General features: G+C 35.7%; 7 protein-coding genes across 8 annotated transcripts; 3 read left to right on the top strand and 4 right to left on the bottom strand.

Annotated features, from left to right (window-relative positions):
* Positions 1–698: 698 nt before the first annotated feature.
* On the bottom strand, positions 699–2,326 carry LOC17874710 (transcription factor MYBS3). Its single transcript, XM_006280886.2, has 3 exons — positions 1,988–2,326; positions 1,494–1,693; positions 699–1,119 (listed from the first exon to the last, which is right to left on the bottom strand). The coding sequence occupies exons 1-3, from the start codon at positions 2,253–2,255 to the stop codon at positions 892–894; spliced, it is 696 nt and encodes a 231-aa protein (XP_006280948.2). The 5' UTR covers positions 2,256–2,326; the 3' UTR covers positions 699–891.
* Positions 2,327–7,666: 5,340 nt separating this feature from the next.
* Positions 7,667–9,197, bottom strand: LOC17875289 (putative F-box/FBD/LRR-repeat protein At5g56810). The gene is made up of 3 exons (XM_006280421.2): positions 8,310–9,197; positions 8,092–8,229; positions 7,667–7,996 (listed from the first exon to the last, which is right to left on the bottom strand). Exons 1-3 carry the CDS (start codon positions 9,195–9,197, stop codon positions 7,712–7,714), a joined length of 1,311 nt encoding a protein of 436 aa, XP_006280483.2. The 3' UTR covers positions 7,667–7,711.
* Positions 9,198–10,328: 1,131 nt separating this feature from the next.
* On the bottom strand, positions 10,329–14,199 carry LOC17876065 (inactive protein kinase SELMODRAFT_444075). The gene is made up of 9 exons (XM_006280075.2): positions 13,374–14,199; positions 12,968–13,122; positions 12,779–12,873; positions 11,680–12,686; positions 11,444–11,604; positions 11,285–11,361; positions 11,043–11,190; positions 10,800–10,949; positions 10,329–10,687 (listed from the first exon to the last, which is right to left on the bottom strand). The coding sequence occupies exons 1-9, from the start codon at positions 13,543–13,545 to the stop codon at positions 10,643–10,645; spliced, it is 2,010 nt and encodes a 669-aa protein (XP_006280137.1). The 5' UTR covers positions 13,546–14,199; the 3' UTR covers positions 10,329–10,642.
* Positions 14,200–15,860: 1,661 nt separating this feature from the next.
* LOC17874667 (protein EFFECTOR OF TRANSCRIPTION 2) lies at positions 15,861–18,116 on the top strand. 2 transcript variants are annotated; one of them, XM_023781223.1, is made up of 4 exons: positions 16,001–16,090; positions 16,194–16,288; positions 16,571–16,933; positions 17,029–18,116. In XM_023781223.1, exons 2-4 carry the CDS (start codon positions 16,286–16,288, stop codon positions 18,007–18,009), a joined length of 1,347 nt encoding a protein of 448 aa, XP_023636991.1. In that variant the 5' UTR covers positions 16,001–16,090; positions 16,194–16,285; the 3' UTR covers positions 18,010–18,116. The 2 variants fall into 2 exon arrangements, with proteins under 2 accessions (XP_006280390.1, XP_023636991.1); XM_006280328.2 differs by lacking the exon at positions 16,194–16,288 and having other exon boundaries at positions 15,861–16,090.
* Positions 18,117–18,422: 306 nt separating this feature from the next.
* Positions 18,423–19,625, top strand: LOC17875542 (protein EFFECTOR OF TRANSCRIPTION 3). The gene is given in 5 exon segments (XM_023777656.1): positions 18,423–18,547; positions 18,663–18,770; positions 18,865–19,186; positions 19,303–19,395; positions 19,398–19,625. Coding segments are annotated over 5 exon segments (876 nt in total).
* Positions 19,626–19,919: 294 nt separating this feature from the next.
* On the top strand, positions 19,920–21,368 carry LOC17874830 (serine acetyltransferase 5). The gene is made up of 2 exons (XM_006280779.2): positions 19,920–20,436; positions 20,685–21,368. Exons 1-2 carry the CDS (start codon positions 19,993–19,995, stop codon positions 21,177–21,179), a joined length of 939 nt encoding a protein of 312 aa, XP_006280841.1. The 5' UTR covers positions 19,920–19,992; the 3' UTR covers positions 21,180–21,368.
* Positions 21,369–21,703: 335 nt separating this feature from the next.
* Positions 21,704–24,939, bottom strand: LOC17875306 (protein NDL1). Its single transcript, XM_006280673.2, has 10 exons — positions 24,702–24,939; positions 23,646–23,745; positions 23,461–23,558; positions 23,264–23,352; positions 23,106–23,166; positions 22,850–23,014; positions 22,708–22,764; positions 22,559–22,614; positions 22,318–22,453; positions 21,704–22,221 (listed from the first exon to the last, which is right to left on the bottom strand). Exons 1-10 carry the CDS (start codon positions 24,759–24,761, stop codon positions 22,003–22,005), a joined length of 1,041 nt encoding a protein of 346 aa, XP_006280735.1. The 5' UTR covers positions 24,762–24,939; the 3' UTR covers positions 21,704–22,002.
* Between the last annotated feature and the right edge of the window lie 320 nt (positions 24,940–25,259).

Genomic DNA, 25,259 nt, shown 5'->3' with positions numbered 1-25,259 from the left:
TTTAAGTTATATCAAGATTCCGATGTAGAATATTTTCTGACTATCAGGATTCTAGTCTTATTATTACCATATATCTAATTGATATGGACTAATTGCCATTAACCTAAATTGTCACCTGCATACGTTGTAATTTTTAGTTAATAAAATTGATTAGTTTTGTATATAGTATATGATATATCCAAGTCGATAACATTAATAATAGAATATTTTGTCCTGCAGTCACTTTGGTTTCTTTCCAATTGTAGTGTCACTATTAACACAACTTGCACCAATATAGAAAAATGTTTAAAATGTGACCCCTTTTTTTTAAATCGCAACAACAAAATTATTGCAAATCTGAAAAAGACCCTTTGGTTTTGTGTTAAAGTGGATACAATGTTATAAGATTGATTATTTAGCTCTAGTGGAATCACTATCGATTCTTAAAGTTATGTACGCTACGCTCTGTTTGTAACTCAGTTTATAGTTTTCTTAAAAACTAACTATGTTAATTTGTCCCAGACAAAAAAAGTTATAGTATATGCATAAAAGAAAAAGACAAATTCTTATCCTAACATTAAAAGTAAATTTTAATGGACTATATATAAAACAACAAACTACAAACAAATTGTATTATATGTTCTATCGTAGTAACTTTCAAAGTATATATAAAGATACCCTAAATATAATCGTTTCGCCAAGATATGTTAAATCGCTAAGTCTCGGTTTTGAATTCAAATAATTATAGAGGAAAAAAGTATGGATCCAAGACAAAAGTCTCACAGTACAGCATAAAATATTCACCAAATTTATCAAAGTAACTAAGATGGATCAAAAATCAAATTAGACAGGATCGGTGATTATATATGTAAAGCTTTTAAAATTTAAACTAGTTATGTGTATATATTGTTTTCACGTAACGCTAATAGGTCTAATATTCGATTCAGGAGATTGAATGGACGCAAGCTTCAGCTCAAGATCGAGTCCACCAGAGTTACCCGACTCTGATACTTTCGGATCTGGATATCCAAGACTAGGATTTAGTAATCCTTGTTTCCAAACAACCTTTGAGGTCGACTCAATATGATCATTACATATACTTTGCAGAGTACTGTTTTCTTCAACCTTGCCGACCGAAACCTGTTGAATATATAATTATTTTGACAATTCAGAATTATTTTTCCTTCTTTTGATTCATCAATAAATTATAAATTCATCATATATTACTTATTATTTGTATAAAGCTTAGATTAAACTTAGAATCTTGACTTTTTGGTTTATAAAATGCCGACATCTGAAGTGGTAAAAAGGACTTGCAAAACAAAGAAAACTTTCTAAAAATAACATAAAAATTCTGTTTGAACTTTTAAAGATGTGACTTTTGGTTGGATACGAATTTTTCTTCAAAAAAAAATATGATTTTCTTTGATTATGATATTTTTCGTTTCTTTACATACAAATAATTTAAATTCTTTTTTTTCTTTTATGTATATATAGAAAAGATTGGAACTTACCATATCGAAGAGGCTGGTGCGGCGTCTCTTGTGATTGAGAGTGGTTGTTTGCCGGAGAAAGTGCTTTTGAGCATGACTTGCCACTTGTGTCGGCGATTTCGTGACGACGAAGTTTCTTGAGATCCCTCTCCAATCTCCTTTTCCAAGCTTCTCTAACCCAATTAGAAACGTCCGGTGCTCTTCCTCCGTCCATGGAACCCCTAATCACACACAAAAACAAATCATTTACTCTTTCTGAAAAAACTTGAGCCAAAGCCGAGGCAAAAATATCGAGTTTTAGATTGATTCTTGATTTTCTTGACCAATCGAAATTCTACATGTGTATAGCGGTTGCATGCTTTAGAATATATATAGTACTCCAAACTAACGAGCACAGGTGACAAGTATATGACTGTTTTAACATGTTTTGATCAGCTATCCAAGTCGATTAATTATATAATCTATCATGTATTAAAAGAGACACGAAGATTAATTATATATGTCAAATTTGCAACCTTTTCTGCGGTCGGGTGTTTTCTGGGAGAGACCGTCGGAGAGGTAACCGGCGAAGGAAGAGGAAGAGGAGGAGCATGCTGGCAAGCAATCCATGCTGAAGCTTTTCTTCATTGCGGCGGTTAAAATCGACGGAGGAGAAGGAGGTGGCGGAGAAGAGCTTGTGGTGTCTAGATGAACACCAAAGAGCCTAATGGCTCTTGTATGGTAAGAAGAACATGTTCTTGAGTTATGCCCTACGTTTCCACAGTGTGAGCATCTTCTACCCATTGCAATGAATGAGAAAGAGAAGGAGAGGAGGGACAGAGAGAAAAAGAGAGAGAGAGAGAGATGATGTTGAATTGTTGATGATGAAGAGGTATTTTGGGGGTTATGTAAAATGGTGGAGAGCATAGAGAGAGAATATGATTGGATAAACCAAGTTTATTTATTGGAGGATTTTATAAATTTAATTTTGTGTTCTCCAAGTTGGTGTTTTCTACTTTTAGCCAATAAGAAGACGAGCTTACGTATATAAAAAACAAAATAAGGAAAGTATGTCTTTATCAGTGGAAATTTATCATTAATATAGACTGAAATGTAGATTATATTCTAATCTAATTGATTTGTGCTAACAAGAATAAAATCTTGATTTATCTTTCACATATATAGTCTAATTACTATTATTTTAAAAATTTCGCGTTTGTGCTTGATAGAATCTTTGATACGACGAAAGAACTAGGTAGCCAATGCCATATCAAGAATGGAATCTATATATGTATTTGTAAATGATAAAGAATATACAATATCCTTTTGCAAAAGAAAATATGGATATATGGTTGAGACTTGAGAGAGAGAGAGGACTTGGATTGAATCCTCCAATAGTTTTGGGGAGGTGGGTAGTTGGATGACCTAATTAAAATGTGGAAAAGAAAAATAAACAAAAAAAAAATGATTTCACATAATTTTTTAAAATAGAGATACAAACAACAAAGGGGTCTTTGTTTACAAGAGCAAAGACAAGTGTTATGTATGAATGTCAAAAGAAAAAAAAAGAAGACAAGTCTTATTAATTGTTATTGTTTGTTAGATGAAAATATGGATCTTATAATACTTTCGTGAATAATATTAGTTGGCCGGAAGAGTCATGTATGTACATATTTTTATTTAATTTGAAGATTGCCTGATTTGCTCAGATATTGTAATCGATACTACTATTAGATAATAGTAGACAAAGCACTATCCAACTTGCATTTAACTATTTATGGTTAGAATTGGTAAATAGCAATATGGACTATGGAGATTCCATTGCTAAGTTAAGGATGTAGAGCAAAGTATTGGAGAACAATGATGATGATTCATATTGATTATATAATAATCTATTAATGTTGATTCTATATACAGTATGAATATTTAATGGGGATTTATGTTTTGATCCTATAATAATAATATATTCAAGTTGATTCTATCCCACATACATATTATATGATATGATGGGTCTATTCATGTTGATACACTATAATATTCTATTAATGTTGATTCTATCTTCTTTACATACATAAAAGAGAATATGACTGAGATTCAAATTTATCACACCAACTAATTAATTTCCTATTAACATTTCGTATTAACACATATGATACGGCTACTTAATCAATTCTACTCTCCAATGAAATTTGGTTTTAGTGAGGTAGGTCATTTCTTTTTATTAAGAAAAAGCAGAAACCACAACAAAATAAGAACATCTTATGGATGCTCTTCATCAACAGACTTACACGTAATCCTTAAACCGTGGAACTATTCAAATATTTAATGATTCTTGCTAGTTTTATTCTTCTGATGACATTGATATAACTGGCCTCGTAACGTTTTGCTTCGTTATCGTATACATCATCCCAAGAAAGCCCTTTGTAAGATTCTCAAGTCTGTTCGGTATCTTCAAACTCCACCTTCGAAAGTACCCATGCATGCTATAACTTCTCGCAGGTCACCGGACATCAATCAAGCCTGATCATTTTGATACTCCAAAGCTCATAGTCTCTCATTGATTGAACACTGGAAAAGCCTGTTGTATCTTCTTTTGAGCATCCACATCTATGTTTCTTTCTTGTACGTACTGGTTGTTTATGAATTAGCTAGCTCTGCTTTACGTCAGCAATAACTGGAGATACAATCTTGAGTGTGTGTCGGTGCGAAACCGATACTACTCTGTTTTCATCTGTTCTAAAGAGGAGACAAGAATATAAGTCCACAATTAATGCAGAGAAGAATTTATAGATGAGTTCAAAATCAATAACTATCACATTCATAAATCCAAGCAAAGCAAAAACCACAAACCAAAACCAATATTAAAACCAAAACCAAAACCAAAACCAAGGCCAAACAAAAAAACAAGTCATCTTCTCATTACAACTACTTGTTCTTCAAGTTATGTTTCTTCATAGATTCGATCACTCTTGTCATCTCCTCTTCCTGGTTATCATAAGCATTCAAGTGGAGTAACATCATCTCTTGCTGCTTCATCAATATCATCATTTGTTTCTGCATCTCCATTAGCATCTTTTGATTTTGTTGCACCAACGACGACACTTCCCTTTGTCTCTCCATCGATTCCACTTGGTTTTGAGTAATCTCATTCAATGAGTACAATATCTCAGCTTCTGCTTGAAAACTTTCTTCCACATCAACACTCTGAACTATAACCGATTCTTCCAAATAATCTTGATCCGGTCTCATATTGTATTCATGAACAAGCAAACAATCGATTAGGACACTAACAGAAAGTGTTTCTGCAACATCCACCATGACTTTATTGAATTTTGGAGGCAAAGAGGAAAGAATCTTATTCACCACTACTTTATCTTCCACCTTCCACCCACAAGACTTCATACGAAACACAAGCTCCATTAGTTTCTCTGTAAACTCATGAATAGTTTCTGCATCATCCATTGTCATCTTCTCGTATTCATTCTTCAGATCAAGAAGCTTTCTACCTTGAAATATAGGACCACCTACTGATCTTACCATCAAAAGATCCCATGCTTCTTTTGATGTTGTAGCATAAGCAATCCATGGAAAAACATCAACGCTTACTCTTGTCTGGATTATAGAAAGCGCTCTCGCATCTTTCCATTCCATACATCGTCTCCACCAAATTGAATAGTTTTCAGCTGTCACATCATCAGATGGCAGTGCATCATAACTTACCCCTTCGAATTCATAAGATGTCGATGAAGTTACCTGCAACGGTTCTTATTGATGAATTCCCATCTCCACGACATTCCATAGATCAAAACCCTTGAGAAAATTTTTTAGCTGTACACTCCAGTACTCATAGTTGTTTCCATCAAATACAGGAACACAAATCATCGATCCCTTCCTTGATTCAACTAAAACAATGATCTCTGAAATAAAATCTTCAACTAGGAGCGTGAATCAAAATTAAATAGGAGAACTGTGTCTTATAATTTTTTTCTTGAAGAGGTTTGTGATTATATATTAGATATATACAAAGATCGATTGTACAAATCTCAAATAATATAACTAGATACAAGATAAATCTATATATTTTAGAAGATTTATGAGATGATATACACGATAACAAATATTTTGTTTAATTTGGTTTCTTAAAGATATCAACTATTAAATTAACAAATATATAAGTCAATTAATAAGTCAAATCGAATTTACTCCTTCGTTTCTTTGAATAGTAGACCTAAAAGTAACGAAACTTGACTAACAAGGTACGTCGTCTACTATTACATACACATTTATAAAAGTTTGACTTCTCTGATTTTTGTATTTTCTTGTCATCAAAGAGATTCCTCTGTTTTAGTCGGATACTCTGTTTCGGATGCAGACTTAAATAGAATTAAAAAGGCTTTACACTAACAATTTTTAGCGTTAACATGGGGACCTATACATTCACATGATCAAAAGTATATATATTTTTGGGATTTGAAACAAACATTCTATGGACTATGATGGGGTTGAATTACAAGCTGACACTAAGTTGAAGCCTTAGACATAGATTTATAACTCCTTCACGATCCTCAGGTCATTCCGGTCTTCCTAGATAGCCTCGCCACTCAAGAGTTTTAAGATGGAAGTTCAAACACTCAGGAACAGTATCGGGTTTACTGACAGAAATTGGTGGATCATTGAAATCAGAATCCAATATTGCTATGGAATCATTTTGGCAATATGAGTTAGGTTAGCATATAAAAAATGAGAGATGATTAACCTAATAAACCGCGATATTTTGATTTACCTTGTTGAGTATGAGAGCTTGTATGATTAGGAGAATGTTTGAGCAAACTCAGAATATTTCTAAGTTATTATCTTAAATTTAAAGTCATGTATGTATATTGTATGTATGTGACAGAATGTTTATCTTAATGAAGTTTCAAGACAAATGTAAAATATACATTATGTATCTACTTAATATTATGTTACACACATATGAATGCAGAACTCTTCTGTTCCATCTACTCTGTTTCTCTGATTTTTAAAAAATTTAAGATAATTGTAAATTGTAATCTTTATACCTCCAATCAGAATCAGTGTAAAACCATTTTGAAAGCTTTCTTCCATATCAATTATTAAGCTTAAATCATGCTAAAAGATTTTGCAATTTGCATGGGATTTGAATTGATGAGTCCCATTAGAGGCCAGTCACTCTAATTATTCACGAGATCTATAATTGCATAATTTCATGATTCGAGAGGATGAAAATAAGTAAAGTAGAGATTAATCTACGCCTAAAACGAGTTGTAATATAATTATTGAGATATAGACACACAAAAAGTTTAAATATAAATAAATTTTGGCAGTCATTAATCTACTCCTCGAATCAAGGATTCGTTATAACTCACACTGTCTATAGTACTAGTATAAATTAACCCTCCTTGAGATCATTATAAACACAAGATCACAAAAGAAAGAAGTCATTCTAAACATTTCAAAACACTTAGTTTTTTTTTTTTTCATTAATTAGTTCTCAGCAATGGCTGTAAAAAACTCAATTCTTGTCGTCGCAACTATCTTCTTTGGCTTGATAATCATGTCTTCATCGGCTAATCAAACATCAGATTCAACCAAAGAAGAAAACAAGGCGATGGTGACGAGAGAAGAAGATCCAAAAGGGTTACATCCCAAAGAGTGTTTCCAGGCGATCAAGAGTGTAGAAGGTTGTTTTGAAGCAATTGGTGGGATCTTCAAAGGACAATTTCATGGGCTGAGACATTCTTGTTGCAAAACGCTTAATGGGCTTTCCGACAACTGTTGGCCGACGTTGTTTCCCGGGAAACTCTACCTACGTATCACGATCAAGTTAATGTGTCTCTTTAGTGAAATGAATGAAGACTTCACCCATAATAAGTACTAGCAACATATAGTTGCCTTCCGGAAAAATAAGATGTGGTCAATCACGTCAATGATGTAATGATCTTCCGATGTTTATGTTATATCAATAAATGATTAAACCATTTTTTTAGTTTCTAATCTTCCTATGCAATAATCACTGTTAGTAACTTCTTCGTTCAGTACGTAGAATCAAATTGCATATCCAAACGAATAAGCAAATACGCAAGGGGTATAATATGAATACGTTGAATCAAATTGGTGTTCATTGTAATGGACTAAGGTACTTTAGAGTATTGTCATTGGGAATTATCAGATTCGAATAATAAAATTATCTCTTGCTAAAGTTCAAATCCAAGATATGCCACAAAATCTGTGAGGAAGTTCTAAAATTTAATTAAAAGCTGACACATGGTTGAAGCCTTTGGCATAGATTCCAACTCTTTAATCATCAACTGATCATTCTCTGTGTCCCTTGAATGCAGAGAGATTGTAGCCTTCTTCAAACAACTAGCGTTTTCAAGAACGTAAACCGCAGCTTTTATCTCTTCATATGATCCTGCGTAGCCTATCCATTGAATAGTCTCGAGATGGAAGCTCAAGCATTCAGGAACCGAGCTAGGTTCAGAGACTGAACACGGTTGATCCTCGACAGTATAGTTGGGATGTTGCTGATCATTATCATAAATACATTGTATTAGATCAAGTCAAATCTCTCAGAAGTCATAACAGAACACTAAGATTGGAAACTGTGACTTTTACTTACGTGGTTGAGCTTGAGAGCTCGTAAACAAGGTAAATCTCTTAGCAAACTCATAAGTAGATTCGACCTAAAGTTGTCGTAAATGTCTATTTCCAAATGAAGAAGTTGCTTGGAGATGAATCTATCTGTAAGGTGAAAAACCTGCAGAAAAAAACAAGGTTATAATGTTTATCTTCAAAAAAAAAAAAACAATGGAGCTTGCGGGAGAAGTAATAAGTTACCATTGAAGGATATAAATCTAGCGAAAGATGTTCGACTGAAGTAAGAACTTTAGGAAGTTTCTCATTTTTTGAGAGGTTAACTTTAACACTTGCCTCCACCAACTTAGATATATCCTCGACAAGATTGAAACTACCTACGCGATCGAAGATCTTTAAGTACTTCAGTAAAGGAGCAATAACCTCGACAATCGCGTCATCGTTACAATAATAGCCCTGTTCTTTAGTGAAGGATAATCTCTGTAGTGTAGGGACTGATATGGAGAACACAAAACGGCCTACACTGCAAAGTCTTTGGATGAAGAGTTCTTCAAGAACAGGACAAGACGATAGAAGCCTGGAGAAAGAATCCTCGCACTCGAATTTAACGCATTTGAGGTACAAACTTTTCAGTGACCGGAAGCAAACGGGAGATTCAACAACATCAAGAAGAATATGACCTTGGAGTTTCAAGACAACTAGTGTCTGAAAGACATCAAGGTTGTTTGTGAAACTGATATGACTGTAATAACAAGGATAAGTAGTAGAACTGATTGAGATCTCAAGGAGAGTGGAATGAATCATCGGGAATAACAGAGAATCTAAGGAATCAGAGTGTTTCCTAAGTTTGAGATTTAGGGTTTTGACAAGTGGAGCTTCATGTAAATGCAATGACCTGCCACAGAATTGGACAAATCCTCCAAGGGAACCAATGTTGGGACAAGAGTTTTCATCATATACAAGCGTTGGTAACATCTTCCACACAGGTCTCCATCGTTTAGACAGTTGACTAGTGGACATTGCATCGCTTACCGGGATTAGTGAGAGTATACGGAAAAGCAAATCGTTAGGTAAGTGGCTGATCATATCTGAGTATGTAACCTCTTCGATTCCGGATCTTGCAGCATCCATCGCCATATCGTTTGATCTGATGGAGGAATATACAAAACCCTAATTTTTTTTGGCTGAAGTGTTGAGGATGAGAGAATGAAACTCTGAGTTTTGTTAATCTTTTTCTTTTCGTAAGATAAGTCCAAATTTATTCTGACATTACTTTTTGGACAAAAAAAAAATTATTTGGAGAGATCTCACCTTAATTGAATCTCTTTGATTTGTCTTAATTTTAGTAGTATTTACTATTTAGCACAACACATCTCTTTGACTGATATAAATAAAAAACATCTAAAAAGATCCAAAAGTTTACAAAGCTGACATTAAATGCATATATTCAAAGATTCACATCAAAATATAGATTTTAAGTGAGAGTCGTTAAAACCATACTTTCTTAGAAAAGTTTTATAGGTCGAACTACAAGCTGACACAAATTTGAAGCCAAAGAGATAGATTTCAACTCCTCGATCATCATCACATCATACTCACCACCTTCTATGGCACATGCCACTGTCTTAGATTTTAGTCAGTGTAAAAATCTCAACAAACTTTACTTGAATCTTTGTCTCAGTCATGGGCGGATCTAGAAAATTTGTTCAATGGAGGCAAAAATATAGTAAAAAAACTATCAAATACTAAATTATAAAAGACATAAAATTGTCATGTAAAAATTTTAAAATATTTTACAAAACCACTTAGACGTTCATTTAACAATTGAAACCTTTTTACCACATTTTCATTTGTGACAGATTCAAATAATTAAAAACAAAAAAACATGTTATTAATTAAAAATTTAGAAAATTTTGAATTTATAGACTTATATTTTAAAATTTATTAATTTTATATTTTTGAATTATGTAACAAACTTCCATAAAAGCTTAACCATAGAATAAACATATAAACAATTATCACTCCAAAAACTAATATTGTCATGTATAACATAAAAACCTATATAATGTTTTCCAGGAAACATAGTTATAAGCTGGAACTGATTAAATAAAATTAACTGACTAAAAAATAATGCTTATATAATAGAAACGATTGTAAAAAAGCAGGAAAATAAACTCACAAAATTGATAGTTGTTGATTTGTTGTCACACAAAGAAACCAAAGGAGTAAAGAAGAAGAAAATAACAAAAAATTAGGTCTAGATTAGTAAGTCTTTAATTTATATATTAATATATATTTTTTTGGTACATGGATTAATGGGCTTTCTAAGAAAAAGGATGAAAAGTAGTTTTTTTTTTTCGGGAATTTGTTTTCTAATAATTTTTAATAATTTTTTTTTTTTTTTTTGCCGGTGGCAACTGCCCCCACCACCTTGGCTGTGGGTCCGCCCCTGGTCTCAGTATATAACAAGCTCTGTACATATTACAAATTTGAAGCAAAAACTCGCTGAAGCTGTAAATACCCTACTAGATAGTGTACAAACTCCACAAGAAGACTTTTTCCCTGTGAAACTTCTTCTACATTGGATTCATGACAACGTCTCCTTCTAACATCCGCAACACCTTCATTGATGAGACCACATATTTCGTAGATAAAAGAAATATTAGCATTTGAAAAATTCGATCAAAGTTTTTAACTTCCAAGTGTTTTTGAGATGAGTTATGGGCAGCAAACCTGAGACATTCGTGGCCTCGAGTTAGGGTCACGGCGAATGCAGAGGTAAGCACATAGCGCCATACAGTAAACTTCTTGCTCACAGTAGCAATTCATTAGACGCGGATCAAGAAGTTCGTTTATGGCTTGTTTCTGCAACAACGGTCTTGCCTGCAAAACAAAGTACAAAAAATGTTTTTTCTTTGTAAATCATCTGAGAGCTTTAAAGACTGAAACTTTGATATAGTTGTCTTTTGGTTTTACCCATTCGGTGAGACACTGTTGACCTTTAGGACGTTTAATGTCCATAGCTTTTCTTCCTGTGATAAGCTCAACTAAGACAACCCCAAAAGAGTAAACATCGGCTTTTTCTGTAATCTGTCCGCTTTGTGCATATTCAGGTGCCAAGTACCTGAGGAATAACAGAAAAGTTCATCTTGGTGATTGTGTTCTACAAATATTAAAATCAAGAAGAGGAATATCTCAAGAACATGCCATAAGATTACCCGAAAGTTCCAATCACTCGAGTTTCCACTCCTTTATCTCCTTCTGGTTGCCATCTCGCTAGCCCGAAATCTCCAACCTAGAATGTTAAAAAGTTTCAAGCTTTGCACAAACCCGAAAGAGAGAGAGAGCTTTGAGCATATTTTGATCATTCTTTTTACCAAAGGCTCAAAATCATGAGTGAGGAGAATATTGTTAGGACGCATATCTCTATGCACGATGCAACCGACTCTGCATTCTTCATGAAGGTATCTCAACCCACGAGCTGCTCCAACCGCAATCTTTTGTCGCGCTGACCATCCCAATGGCTCTCTCCCCAGACCTACAAAACTTTCCATTAATAACAATGTTTCAGAAAAATAAAGTTCCTTTTTGTATCCAAGAGTAGAAACTTTACCATAAAGATGAGAATGCAAGGATCCATTACAGATATACTCATAGACGAGCAACCTTTTCCCATCCTCCACGCATAGTCCAATGAGCATTACAACATTCCGATGTTGTGCACAGCTCAAGACCTCAACTTCAGAGCAGAATTCTCGGTCACCTTGTGTACTAGCAATCTTATATTGTTTGACAGCAATAATTTGACCATCTGGTAAAGTTCCTAGGTGAACCGAACCAAACCCACCTTCAGCCAAGAAACTCCCTTTAGAAAAACCCTTTGTTGCGGTCTCCAACTCGCCGTAGGTGAACCATCTTGGCGGGTTTCCAAACTTAGGGGCCTTGTGTTGACATATGGTACATAGTGGAGGAGGTCCAGGAGCTGGCTTTCTGGATAAAGAAACCACTTCTCTCACACTTTTGTTTAAACATGTATCAGATTTACGGATTTCCTTTGCTGCTTCAGGTTCTTTCTTTGATAAAGTGAGCCTAAGAACTGAGAATCTTGATTTCCTTGGAGTTTCGGTATGAGCTTTCGATAAATCCCCACTAGGACTCAGAATATCAGCTGTTGTCACAGGATGAGAAGATGAAGAGGCCATTGATAAAGGACTCCACTTTTCACCATCCGAATCAGAATCAGATTCAAAGAAGCTCTTGTTTCCATCACTGATCCATGAATTCTCTTTGTTGAGTCCCTCAAAGATTCGAGAAGCTAAAAACGGCGAGGCTCCAGCATCAGAGCTAGATATCGATGAAGTCCCAATGTCAGTATGTGAAGAACCTTCTTGGTCTGGACTGCTAGCCGGAGTCACAAACGGTTCCCTCAGCTTTTTTCCGGGTCTTGAGCTTCTCCGAGGATCAACAGATTTTGAGGTTAACCTTGAAATAGCTTCTGGATGCTCTGTATCTGCATTTTTCACCAAATTGAGACGAAGAACTTTTGGCTGTGACTTCTTGATTACCACAAGATTGCACTCCAATTGATCAATGCAGCATTTCTTCTCATACTTCAGTCCCCTGTTTAATAATTTTCAAAAGGTCACCAAAGCTGTTTTCAAAACTATGCATTTGCAACACACTCACACTCACAATCAGACATATAGTGTTACCTGTCCAAAATAACCCAATTTGAGTTGGATTTCTTGGCTTCAGCAGCAATAACTCCATCAGGTGATGCAAAAACAATTTTGATTCTGACATTTATCTGCATTATTAAAGCAAATGAAACGCTTTATCATCCCATTAACCAAAAAAGCTGTTACTTTTGTAACCTACATGAATAAAGTGAGTCTTTCTACCTTCTCTGCATCATAAACATTGTGTAACTGAAACATCATCTGAGAACAGGATTCATGAATATCATCTTTCCGATCTGAATTCGTTCCAGCAAGAAATCTTCCATAACCTGAGGCACAGTCGCTGGTAAACCTCGAAAACCCCCAAATCTTTTTACCTGAAAAAAAACAAGGAAAAACAGATTAACTCTTTACATATTACTCTATAACCAGACAAAATCAATCCAAGGCTCATTGGTTTTGTTTTCAAATCCTGTTTAAATAATTAAGAACAACAGTCCAAGATCTCAAGTTGTTTCCCATAGTAACCGAGTCAATTTAAAGCAAAAATTCTGCCTTTCTAACTAAATCCTTCACCACAGATTGTGAATCAAAGACAAGAGAAGAGAAGAGACAAAAGATGATGTACTTGTATAATTAGAAGGAACAACAACAAGAAGCCTAATACGATCTCCAGGTTGAACAACATGAGTTAAAGTCCACAAAAGAGCTGCTTTTGGGATCTCCTTAGATGCTCCAACAGCAACCATTACTTTCTTCCCCACTACAACACCTCTCTCTCTACAACCCTTCTGCTTCATTCTCTAGATTAAGAGAAATCACAAACCAGAAATTGAAAAACAATCCTAAACTTCTTCTTCAAACCCTTGCTTACATACAATACGTTACAAGCTTTAACACTTCACTCAATCTAAACCCAATTTCTGAAATGAGAAAGTGGAAGTATCACGCAATCCAAGATGCTTTCCAGATGACCCCAGAAGCTTAAAAGAAATATAAAAAAAGAAAAGTTGAGAAATTTACGCGTGTGTGAGTGTGTGTAAGTAAATGTGCGAGATTCAATGACTCTAACACTATTTTTTTATCTGAGAAAACACAAGAACATGAACAGATGCACAAAACACAACAGCACAAGAACCCATAGTACACTGTACTCTCTCTCTCTCTCTCTAGCTCTTTCTTACTAATAGCCAATCCCTAGATCTCTCCCACTCTATTCTCTCTCTCTCTTTCTTACTGAGAAATTTCAAAGCTTTTAGTTGAAGACTTTAAGCTCCACGAAAATGGTGTGAGCAATGCTTTGCTGTAGAAAACAACGAAAATTTTGCTCATACTTTGTAAAGTGTGGGTCCAAAAAAAAGCTGATGCTGTAAGTCAGATTTTTGGATTTTCAAACACTCATTTCTTCTTCGACAAAATCAGAGGGATTTGGTAGAAGAAGATTTAATAAAAAAGCAAAGTTCCAAAACAAATATCTAAAAGGAAGAAGAAGATTAAAAGTGTATATAAACAACTGAGGAAGAGAAAGAGGACAAATAAGAAGTATTTCAGATTTGTAGCTCTGTTTCAAGGAAGAGACAAGACAATGGTATTGTTGTTATTATTATTATATGATTAGAGTCTCTGTATATTTGTAGCTCTGCATATTTGTATTTTGAAATAAATTCCAAGAATAATAAAAGAATAAAGAAATATTCACAAAGTACTCTGCTTTATTCTAAAGAGAGCCAAAAAAGAAGCCAAGGATGATGATATATTGATTCTTAAATCTTGGCTCAATTTTGTTGATTTGATTTTTTTTTATAAGACCAGTTTCTTTCTTCATGGGCAAGTTATGGCCAACTCTCTTCTTTTATGACAAAAAAAAAGAAGAAGAATTATAGAATCAGTTCTCATAGTGTTCATTCGTTGAGAAAAGAAAAGAAGTAAAGATTAGAAATGATGATATAATCTTAAGGAGTTGAACGTTGCACTTGTGCATGCTTTTCATGTTGCTTTTTTATTTGTTTCAGTGGAGAAAGTAAAAAACAAAAGTTGAGTAAAGATGATTTGTACTTTATTAAAGCATGAAAGGTCCTTCAATAAATCAAAGTCTAGTGATGCGATCGAATATATCATATGTTATCTTGGACATTTATCAAATTTTCAGATCTTATGATTTTTTTAAATAAATGTATAAGCTGTTATTGAAGTGACAAAACAATACTTTGGATTTTAATGGCAGCATGCAAGCACACTATTCATTTTTATATCATAATACAAAGCTCATTAGAGTTTTCGTTTAAGCTTAGAGTGAGCCACTTGTCGATCTTCCATGTAATCACATCACATGGTTCATACGGTCATACCTCATAGCTTCAACGCGGTTAGCATCTTTAGGACAAGCCATTAAAACAAGTATATATGATGAGTCAAAATTTATGATATGACATTTCTACTGTCTTGGTCGGGCATATATCTATCTGATCCCATTACGAGCTTCCGAAGTGAGTTTTGACGCGGAAGGTCGATCACCAGAAGCTGTCTCGTGTGTTCTACATCCACATGTGACATGCCACAAGACCCGGTTTGTAAAATACTCGATGAAAGGGATTTACCACTTTACCATCAGCTTCAATTACCTTCAACAACATAATTTTTGTTTTCACATAAATCAGTTATACACAATGGCAAATGTAAATTTGGCTCTTGATAATAATGCATTTTAAAAATGTCAATTAATTGAAGCTTATTGTTGTTAATAATTGGTTTTATTCCAAAATACTTATTATTAAGAAAATGATAAACAAAAATGGTGAAAATGAATATTGGGTTTTCCTCAATAGAATTATATATGTTTTTTTGGGTAGTAAAAATCCTAAACATGGAATAAAATTTTTTAAAAGTTAAAAAGTCTTCATTAAGAATGTTTATATTCCCTTATGCTAATTACATTTTCAACATTGACTAATGTAGATAAATATCAACTATTCCAACGGTAACTAACCCATTGTGCAGGAGAAGCTTCACAGTTCCAACGGTCATTTACAAAAACAAAAAGGAAAAAAAAAAAAAAAACTCATCCCTTTTGGATCGATCATTAGATATATAAACACCCATTTTTTTGGAGGGGAGATACTTTTTTTTCTTCATCTTTATCTTTTTGGTGGTGTGTTAAAATTACGAGCACTGAACAAAAAAACAGAAAAAGAATAGGACTTTTTAAATCTTTTGGATCAGATAAAGAACATTGGTATCATCGGAATGGAATTTGGGGACGGCGTTTCCTTCGCCGTCGTCCCCACTGTCTTCAAGAGAGAAGACTACAAGCGGACCAAACACGACTCCGTTTTCTCCAACTGGCAGGTCCTCTCTCTTTCCTTCCCATTTCTCTGTTGAGTTCGGTTTCTGAGTTTGGTTCTTTGCTAGATCTTGTGTTTTCTCTATAACCCATTTTGGAATTTCTCAGATTTCAGTTGAACTGAGAGACCTGATCTTCAATTTTCCTGGCAGTCGGTGTTAAAGATCCCATTTTAATGCGTATTGTGTCTTCTTTGATCAATGGTTTCACCAAATGCTTATAATCTATTCAATAAGTTTGATCTTGTACTTGCATTTGCATCGTCTGTGTAGATTTGTTGCGATTAACCCATTTGGAGATTTGCGGAAATGGGCTATAAAAAAGTCTTCATTTCCTCTGGATTAGAATTGGGCACTAGCTCTTACATTTGATTTGTCTCATTATGTCTCCTTGATTCCATTCCTACTTGAAGGTGTTAGTTTAAGTCCCTTTAGCCGATTATTCCAAGTATCTGATTTTGTAAAGTTCGATGCTACTATACACAGGTTCTTATAGGATCCAACGATTGGGAGGATTTCAAAAACGGAAAAGACGGTGTATGTAGATACAGAGTCCAGAACTTACCCCGTAAATCATTCCCCGGTCTGTATGAGCTTGGCGTAGCGGTCATTGATTCAGACCAAGGTCGAAAGCTTGAACCTGATGATGTTCTTGCTGCATATCTAGGACAAGCTGAAAGTGTTAGGTCTAGACTCCAGCGTTATGGAAGATCCGGTGCTCATTTGCGCAATGTTTATAGCCTTTTCGACTGTGAAATCGTTGAGTCTCCAGTTAAGAAGGCTGCTACCGGGGGTTTATTTGAGGACATTTTCTCCAAAGGAGGCTCCATACTATACAGATGGGCTCCGGTTAGTATATACATGTCTTCTTTATCTTCTCTATTTGTCTGCTAAGTATTACAGTTCTGATCTAAGTCATGTGATTGTTTCTTTGCTTCAATCAGATGGGATCTAAGAGGGTAGCTGAGGCTACAGAAGGAATGCTTTTGAGCACATTTGACTATGCTTGGAACAAAGGGAGTAACGGGGAACGACGACAGCTTGATTTGCTTAAGAAGCTCGGTGATCGCAAGTTTATGAGCAAGAGAAAGCCCGGGATATCAAGAGTGTTGTTTCCTTTTCTTAGTAACCAAGTTGGTATCAGAATCAAAGGAGAGAAGCATGTGCTTAAAGAAGAGAGAAAGCTAAGCTCTGATGTTGATGAAGAGAAGAGTACTAATTTCCTTAGTTCGATACTCAAACTCACCCGGTCTAGACCTCAACCAGTTTCAGACAGATTTGATGAGATGGATGGTTCTTGTACTGATTCAGTCTGTGGAGTCATACTTGAAAATGGAGGTTTTTGCAATAGAAGTCCAGTTAAAGGAAGAAAGAGATGCATAGAGCATAAAGGGCAGAGAGTTTGTCGTGTTTCACCAGAAAAGCAAACACCGCCCCCGAATCTTGAGATTTTCACCGGACAAGATCGTCACAGTCATAAAGACTCTGATGTTAGGTGTGGAGTGATCTTGCCTGACATGGAATCTTGTAGTAAGAGGGCTGTTCAAGGAAGAAAACGATGTGAAGATCATAAAGGCATGAGGATCAATGCTTTCCTCTTTCTTCTTAACCAGACAGATCGTGAGAAAACCGTCAAAGACGACAATTCTTCTGATCTCGAATCGCATAGAGAGTTAAACGAAGAAGAAGAAGAAGCTTTGACGCGCTTTTGTGAAGCTACAACGAAGAAAGGCTTACCTTGCACAAGAAGTCCTCCTAAAGGAAGCAAAAGGTGTTGGCAACATAAAGAGAAGACTTCGCCGATATGTTTTCAGCCAGAAATCATAGCTTGTGGAGTTAAATTATGCAATGGATTGACATGTGAGAGATCTCCGGTAAAAGGACGTAAGAGATGCGAAGAGCATAAGGGAATGAGAATCACCTAAAATTACCTCTTTATTATATTTGTTTACTTTGTTATTTAACGGAAAATGTTTGTACCAAACTGTTATACTTGATTACTCAAAATTTCATTTTTATTAATTCGAAATCAGTTTTGGTCTGTTCAATAAACAAATTATCTTTATTTTGGTTTCTTTCGTAATAGTAACTTTAGATGTTTTAAGATTTAAAAATATATAAACCCGCCATGTCTCCACTCTGTTACTTGGACGTCCACGACGCGAGAAACTGTAAATCACCCACCTTCTTTTTCAACTTCCGCTCATTTCTTCCATAAATCTCTCTATCATCTCCTTAGATCACATGTTACGAGAGATCTGTGGAAGAATACACATAGGCGAAGAAGAAACACAAATCAGAAACAGAGCCGCTTGTTCTGTTTTATTTTGTTTTGACAATGTCGGCTGCAGTTCTATTATTGAAGATGGCGAGGTTGAAGATTAGTCATATACGACATACCATCATTAGCATGCATAGAAACACAACCGTTATGCCCGTGCTAAGTCAACTCTTGAGCAATAGGCCATCTCATCTATTCACAATGTTACAGTTTTATCCTTTCTTTTTCACTATTATGCATCTTTATGCCTTTTAACTTAATGGTCATAATGTGTGACACATTATGTGTCACCACCAGGTTGATCGGAAAAGAATTCAGTTCTGGCGCCACCGTCCTCACTAGGTTGAAGAGAGAAGACTACAAGCTGCCTACCCACAACATCGTTTTCACCCCATGGCAGGCACTGTCTCTCTATCTCCCTTACCTAGTCTTGTTACATTGCTTTGGTCTTACACTTAATGTCTTATGTGATGATGTACATATACATGTGCATTATGAGAGCTGAGCATAAACTTATACTGCATATACAGATACTTATAGATTTCAGCGATTTTAATTACGGAAAAGGTGTCCGTAGATACAGACATGAGCACTTACCCCCTAAACATTGTGCGGGTCTGTATGAGCTCGGTGTAGCACTCACTGGTCAAGACCTACGCCAAGGTTTTGATCCTGTTGATGTTTTAGCCACATATCTAGGACATAGTGTAGACGTGAGATCAAGACTCCAGGAATATGGAAGAAGCGGTGGTCATTTGGCTTATGCTTTATATAAAGCCATTTCCTCGGAACAAGGCTCGATTTTATTTAGATATGCTCTGGTATTATGTCATCTTATCTTTTCTCGTTACTTCAGCTATATGTATAGCTTTGATCCTAACTCATATGATTGGTTAATGATCTGCGCTTTATTGTGATTTATCAGATGAGATCTAAGTGGGAAGCTGCTGCAGCAGAAAGGATGCTTTTGCGCATAGTTGATTATCCATTGAACAGATGTAATAACGGGACACGACGCGAGGTTGAGGTTGTACGAAGCTCTGTGATCCCAAGTTTATGAGCAAGAGAAAGTCACAAGTGCTGGATCCTTTTCTTGAAGACCAAGTTGTTACCAGAATCAAAGAAGAGAACCATTTGGTTAACCGGAGTAAACTTACTCATACGTTTCAAATTTGTAGTGTTGGACTGTTGCTAGTGTTTACTTGTATAGTCTCTGTTTCTAACTTATATAAGGCACAATTGTTAACCGAAATTGTTTAGGTTTGGTTTTCGATATTGGTGTACCGAAGCAATCTTTTGTAACGGTTTATTAATTTACTAATTTAAAACCAGTGACGTGTTCTCGTCAACAGTGAAAAAGTTAGGTTAAGAGCTGTCGGCAGGATCTTCACCGTCAATTTTAACAAGGACGAGTCTAATCTAACGGTGTTCTATAAGATACAAAACCAACGGCTCTGATTTGTTTTCTAAAGATCACGTTATTCACACGCCACGTGGCAACCTTTATCTATGGATTTAAATAAATTACGTATTTCAATTTGCGCACGATGAAAAATAAATAAGCCTCGAACATTGTATTATTTACAGGTAAGTAGATAGAAATCGGAATCTTATCGCCGTCGTTAAGATGCCACCGGCCGGAGAACTCCGAGATCAGTCTCCATCGAAGAATAAACAATCTTCCGATACTCAGTCAGCAGAAGCAGCAGCGGCGGCAGCAGCGATATCTGCGGCAGCTGCAGATGCGGAGGCTGCCGGGTTATGGACACAGATTAAAGCGGAAGCTCGCCGTGACGCTGAGGCGGAGCCGGCGTTAGCTAGCTATCTCTACTCGACGATTCTTTCTCATTCTTCTCTCGAACGATCTATTTCGTTTCATTTGGGAAACAAGCTTTGCTCCTCGACGCTTTTGTCCACGCTTTTATACGATCTGTTCTTAAACACTTTCACCTCTGATCCTTCTCTTCGTAACGCCACCGTCGCGGATCTGCGTGCTGCTCGTGTTCGTGATCCTGCTTGTATCTCGTTCTCTCATTGCCTCCTCAATTACAAAGGCTTCCTCGCTATCCAGGTGAATCTTCATCGGAATGACTTTTTGAAATTAATCGATTCCACAATCTAGTGAATCCGTAATTTTGTATCTTGCATTTTGATTTATGAACATCTTTTGAGTTAATTTGATTCTTCAATTAGGTGAATTTGATTTTGTTTTCAAAGATTTTTCCCAATTTGATTGTTGTGATTTGTTTTTTCGTTCGTTTGATTCCTCAGTTATGTGAATTTTGCATCATGATTTTGATTTTGTTGAATTTGAATCAGGCGCATCGTGTTTCACATAAGCTATGGACGCAATCACGGAAGCCATTAGCATTAGCTCTACACTCAAGAATCTCTGATGTATTCGCCGTTGATATTCATCCCGCAGCCAAGATCGGAAAAGGTATACTTCTCGACCACGCAACCGGAGTTGTAGTCGGAGAAACAGCTGTGATTGGGAACAATGTTTCAATCCTCCACCATGTGACACTCGGTGGAACTGGTAAAGCTTGTGGAGATAGACATCCGAAGATAGGTGACGGTTGTTTGATCGGAGCTGGAGCAACTATTCTTGGAAATGTGAAGATTGGTGCAGGAGCTAAAGTAGGTGCTGGTTCTGTAGTGTTGATAGACGTACCGCCTCGAGGTACAGCGGTTGGGAATCCAGCAAGACTCGTTGGAGGAAAAGAGAAGCCAACGAGTCAGGACGAGGAATGTCCGGGAGAATCGATGGATCATACTTCTTTCATCTCGGAATGGTCAGACTACATCATCTAAAGTTATCATTATCATTGTTTGTGTTTTTGAAAGTGCAAACCTTTCGACCATTCACTTGTAGAGAGATGTTGAGTAGCGGTTCGATGAAATGTCGGAGTGAGCTTTGTTGTATTTATGATTTACAAAACACATTAGATGTTCAACACAATAAATGGAGTTGATTTGATGTTATTATTCAATCATTAGTTATCCAAGAGTGTTACACCTCTTCCACTTTGGATTTGGGTTTGGCTCAGATTTACGGTCGTCTACATCCATTTTAAGGGCTCTACAAAGATCAAGGAGCATTGGACTTGTTCGGACCAAAGAAGAATTGGTCTCCATTTCAGTTCAGTTAACATATCTCTACTGTTTTAAGTTGAAGGAAGATAAGTCTCAAGCTAAAAGTTTTCAATCTGACTACCCAAATAGTTAAGGATCAAGACCGTAAAACCATTGAATCTCAATATTCATGAAGAATCATATTCTAATTAGGTGAAATCAACGTATATGTAAGACCAATTCGCGAATTCAAACTTTGAAACTCTCAAAATGAATTTTTATTATTTGCATCTGCAGAGTCCATCACAAAACAGTTGTTACAATGTCACAACAACAGAACATTTTACATATGTATAAAAAATGAAATAATAAACAACATTTTGTGGCTTCTTAACAACATAACTGTCGTGTTGGCTGACTACAAAAGAATGTGTTATGTAAGGATGGCTTGAATTTGTGGCTTCTTCTTCTCAAATCTCCCTACTGATTGTTCTATATCTACAAAAGCCCTAAGATTTCTCCTCAGCAATTAGAACCAATGAATCAGTAGTGCATCACACACTCAAGCCGCAGAGATTCGGGTTTTGATAGGCTTAAGCTTTAATCCCATGCTTTCAGGAGAGAGAAGCTCAGGTGCAATACAAGAAGGGCTAAGAGGACTTCTAGGGCTCTCTGTGAAAAGAGATGGTCTATACAATCCATAACCCATCAAGAAATATTCCATTGGGATCAACATTGCGTGTGGTTGCTCCTCTGTAACCATTGAACCACAAGCCTGAACCTGAAAATATCCCAAGAAAACATCCATTAGTAGCGAGAAAACCAAAACCTGTTTTGATATGTAAAGCAAAAAGGATGAGGATTTGCTTTTCCAAACCTCAACCAAAGCACAGTATCCTCTATCCAAAGTTGCTGCCATGTGAACAGCTTCTGAGTAGAAGGGAGATTGATCTCCAATGAAGATAAGTGTCCTGCATTTTAATTTCTTCAATCCACTTGAGATGTCAGGTCTCCTGCAAGAGCAAATGTTTGGTTTGCATTAAGTTAAGAAAGACAAGATATGACACCATGCATGAAGGCTGCTTAGATAAATAATTTCAAGGTGTTTGTTGTGTTACCGGTCAATGGCGTCAAGAAACCGCATAACGTTCACGCTTTGTCTCTCATCAAGCAGCTAAGAGAGTTACCAAAAGTGAAATGTGTCAATCACTGATATAGAGAGATCTATTTATTGATTAATCAGGAAAAACCAGAGGTAAATACTGACTCTTCTGCAAGCCTGCGCTATATCTGACTCCGGAATCTCGACATTACCACGGACTTCCTGTAATGTTAGGAAACCGGTTTGAATAAGAGAAGTCTGGAAATGCAACAAGTGTAGAGAGAAATGGTAACTGAAGTAAACTTACCTTACTAAAATATCTCTGAAGCAAAAATTCCTTTACCACTCCACACATTCCGTAGTAATACAACAAGTTTGACATAACCTTGTTGTAAAACCATTCAGACCAAGACGGGGCCTTGCATAATGGTGAGACAAGAATCAAACCGAGAACACGTTCTCTATGTTTCATCTGAAAAGTTTCAAACCAGAGTATAGATTATAAACACAATGTTTGTTTGAAGCAACAGACTATTAGAAGAGAAGAAAGAACAGGAACATACCGCAAATAAGGTGAGGATGTAAGCACCTGCAGTAACCCCCATACACATCACAACGCCAAGGCTGAACAAAAGTTTATACATTGTAAGTTCCAACATTTTCACTACCTAACAAAAGTTGAGAGCTTCAATAAGCCAGATATAAGGGATTCAATCATTACCCAAAAAAGTTAAGAACTTCAAGGATCTGATCTGCCAAGTCTTCAGCAGAAGGGGCAGAATCATTAGGAAAAATCGAAGCAGCTCCTAACTGCAAGAACTCTTCGTGAAAATGCAAGAAAACGATGGAATCATGTGAGTAATCACGCCAAGCAATTTAACTACCAAACTAACTTTAAAAAGAAACTAAAATATGGACCTCATGCCCAGGTGGACTGATATGATAAATGCAGAAGTTATGAAGCAGCAAAGAAGCTGCTTCAGGGCAGAAGAATAATCCTTGGAAGCATGACATATCTGAAGAATGAAGCAACAAAGACATTAAAAAACATCAGCCAAACAGACAATACATTCATGCCCTTAAATATTCTTTTACACACTTACGATTAAGGGCCAAATCAGGATAAGTAACCAATGCTGGCTTTTCTCGGTCACCATAGACAATGACAGACACAACACCACTCGCTGTTTTGACACGATGCTCCTAAACACAAGAAACTAGCAAAGTTTAACAAAAGTAACATGAAACCAACAGAATACTAAGCTCTATAAGCTATAACCATACACTATCTCATACCATTGTCTTCTCCATATTGTTAATACATGTGTTTGTTTATTATCTCCATATCTAGTAAACAATGAATCTACATTCTATTTTGTAACTGTATACTAAAGATAGGAATATGACAACTGACTTTAGGTGGAAAAGTAATATATATGAATACACACAATAAAGAAAGAAACACAAAATGAAAAATCTCTGTTAAAGCTTAGCCATGTGCAGCTTTACCACTTTAAGGGCCAAAAACAAAATCAAAACTTCATCATCAACAACCAAAGGGGATGGCCTAATGCTAATGATTGTAATTATTTATAAAAAAGGGAATGACAGTGTTAAAAAGATGAGCTAATATGAGTGTTAATGAGATAATAAAGAAGCATTAGTCTTATTAAACAATGGATTAAAGGTAGACAAAAACAGCTGGCGTTTTCTTTTTTCCATTTTTATATATGAAGAAAAACAAATCAAAAGGCAATAAGACAAGAATAAGGAATACAAAAGAAGAAGAAGATATCTTTGAATAGAGAAGAAGATCCCAAGAATAATCCCATCTGGAAAGAATCATAAAAATAAGAAGTTTCACGAATCCACAAGCAAAGAATTTGTTCAAGAACCAAAAAAACAAAAAAAAACTTGATCAAATGTGTGAAAATGGCAATCATTTGATTCATAGAAGAGACTGAATCTAGCAATGCCCACATATCTTAATCAGAAAACTAAGGGAACAAAATGTATGTTCCTCCTCAAAATCACAGAGAGATTGATTCTAATTAGATTTAAGCAAGTTTTTAAGATAAACCCATAAACAAAAGCTTCAAACTTTGATTCGGATCCGATGTCAAGAAACCAAATACAAACGAGAAAGATTTGAAATGAACCTTGCCACCAAGATAGATCGTTTCAACGTCGACGGAAACGGCGCCGTATGAGTCCGCCATTGGCAACAAAAGCTCCTCAGCTTCCGCCGTCGCCGTCGTCGTTTTTATTACAGCTGGATAACAAAGAGTTCTGTTGTTTCTTCTTCTTCTTCTTCTCCCAACCTCTAGATTGTTTTTTGGCTTTTCTATAGCTTATATACAAAGCGAATCCTTTTTCTCTTTCTCTCTCCTCTCTCTTAAGACCTCTCTGGAAAAAGAAACGATTTTTTTGTATATTATTTTCTTTTTTTTCTTTCTTCTTCGTTTTTTAGTCTCTCTTTAAAATTTGCGGTGATTTCTCCATAGACGCCGGTAGTCGTAACATGACACGGGAACGGTCAAAAAAAACTTATAAAAATAATATAACATTTGCTTCATTTGATTTTATCATAAAAATGTAACAACACAATATTTTATCAAGACAAGTTGAGGAAGGTGGGAAAATTTGGTTGCGAACTTGCAAAAAAGGAAAAAAACCGAAATTAACTTTTCATATAATGACTACAATTTTGGCCTTTG

Source organism: Capsella rubella, unplaced genomic scaffold, assembly GCF_000375325.1.
Source record: "Capsella rubella cultivar Monte Gargano unplaced genomic scaffold, Caprub1_0 scaffold_8, whole genome shotgun sequence".
NCBI classification, from domain to species: Eukaryota; Viridiplantae; Streptophyta; class Magnoliopsida; order Brassicales; family Brassicaceae; genus Capsella; species Capsella rubella.
Note: the sequence above shows the minus strand (reverse complement) of the source record. Positions and strands in the feature narration are given on the sequence as shown.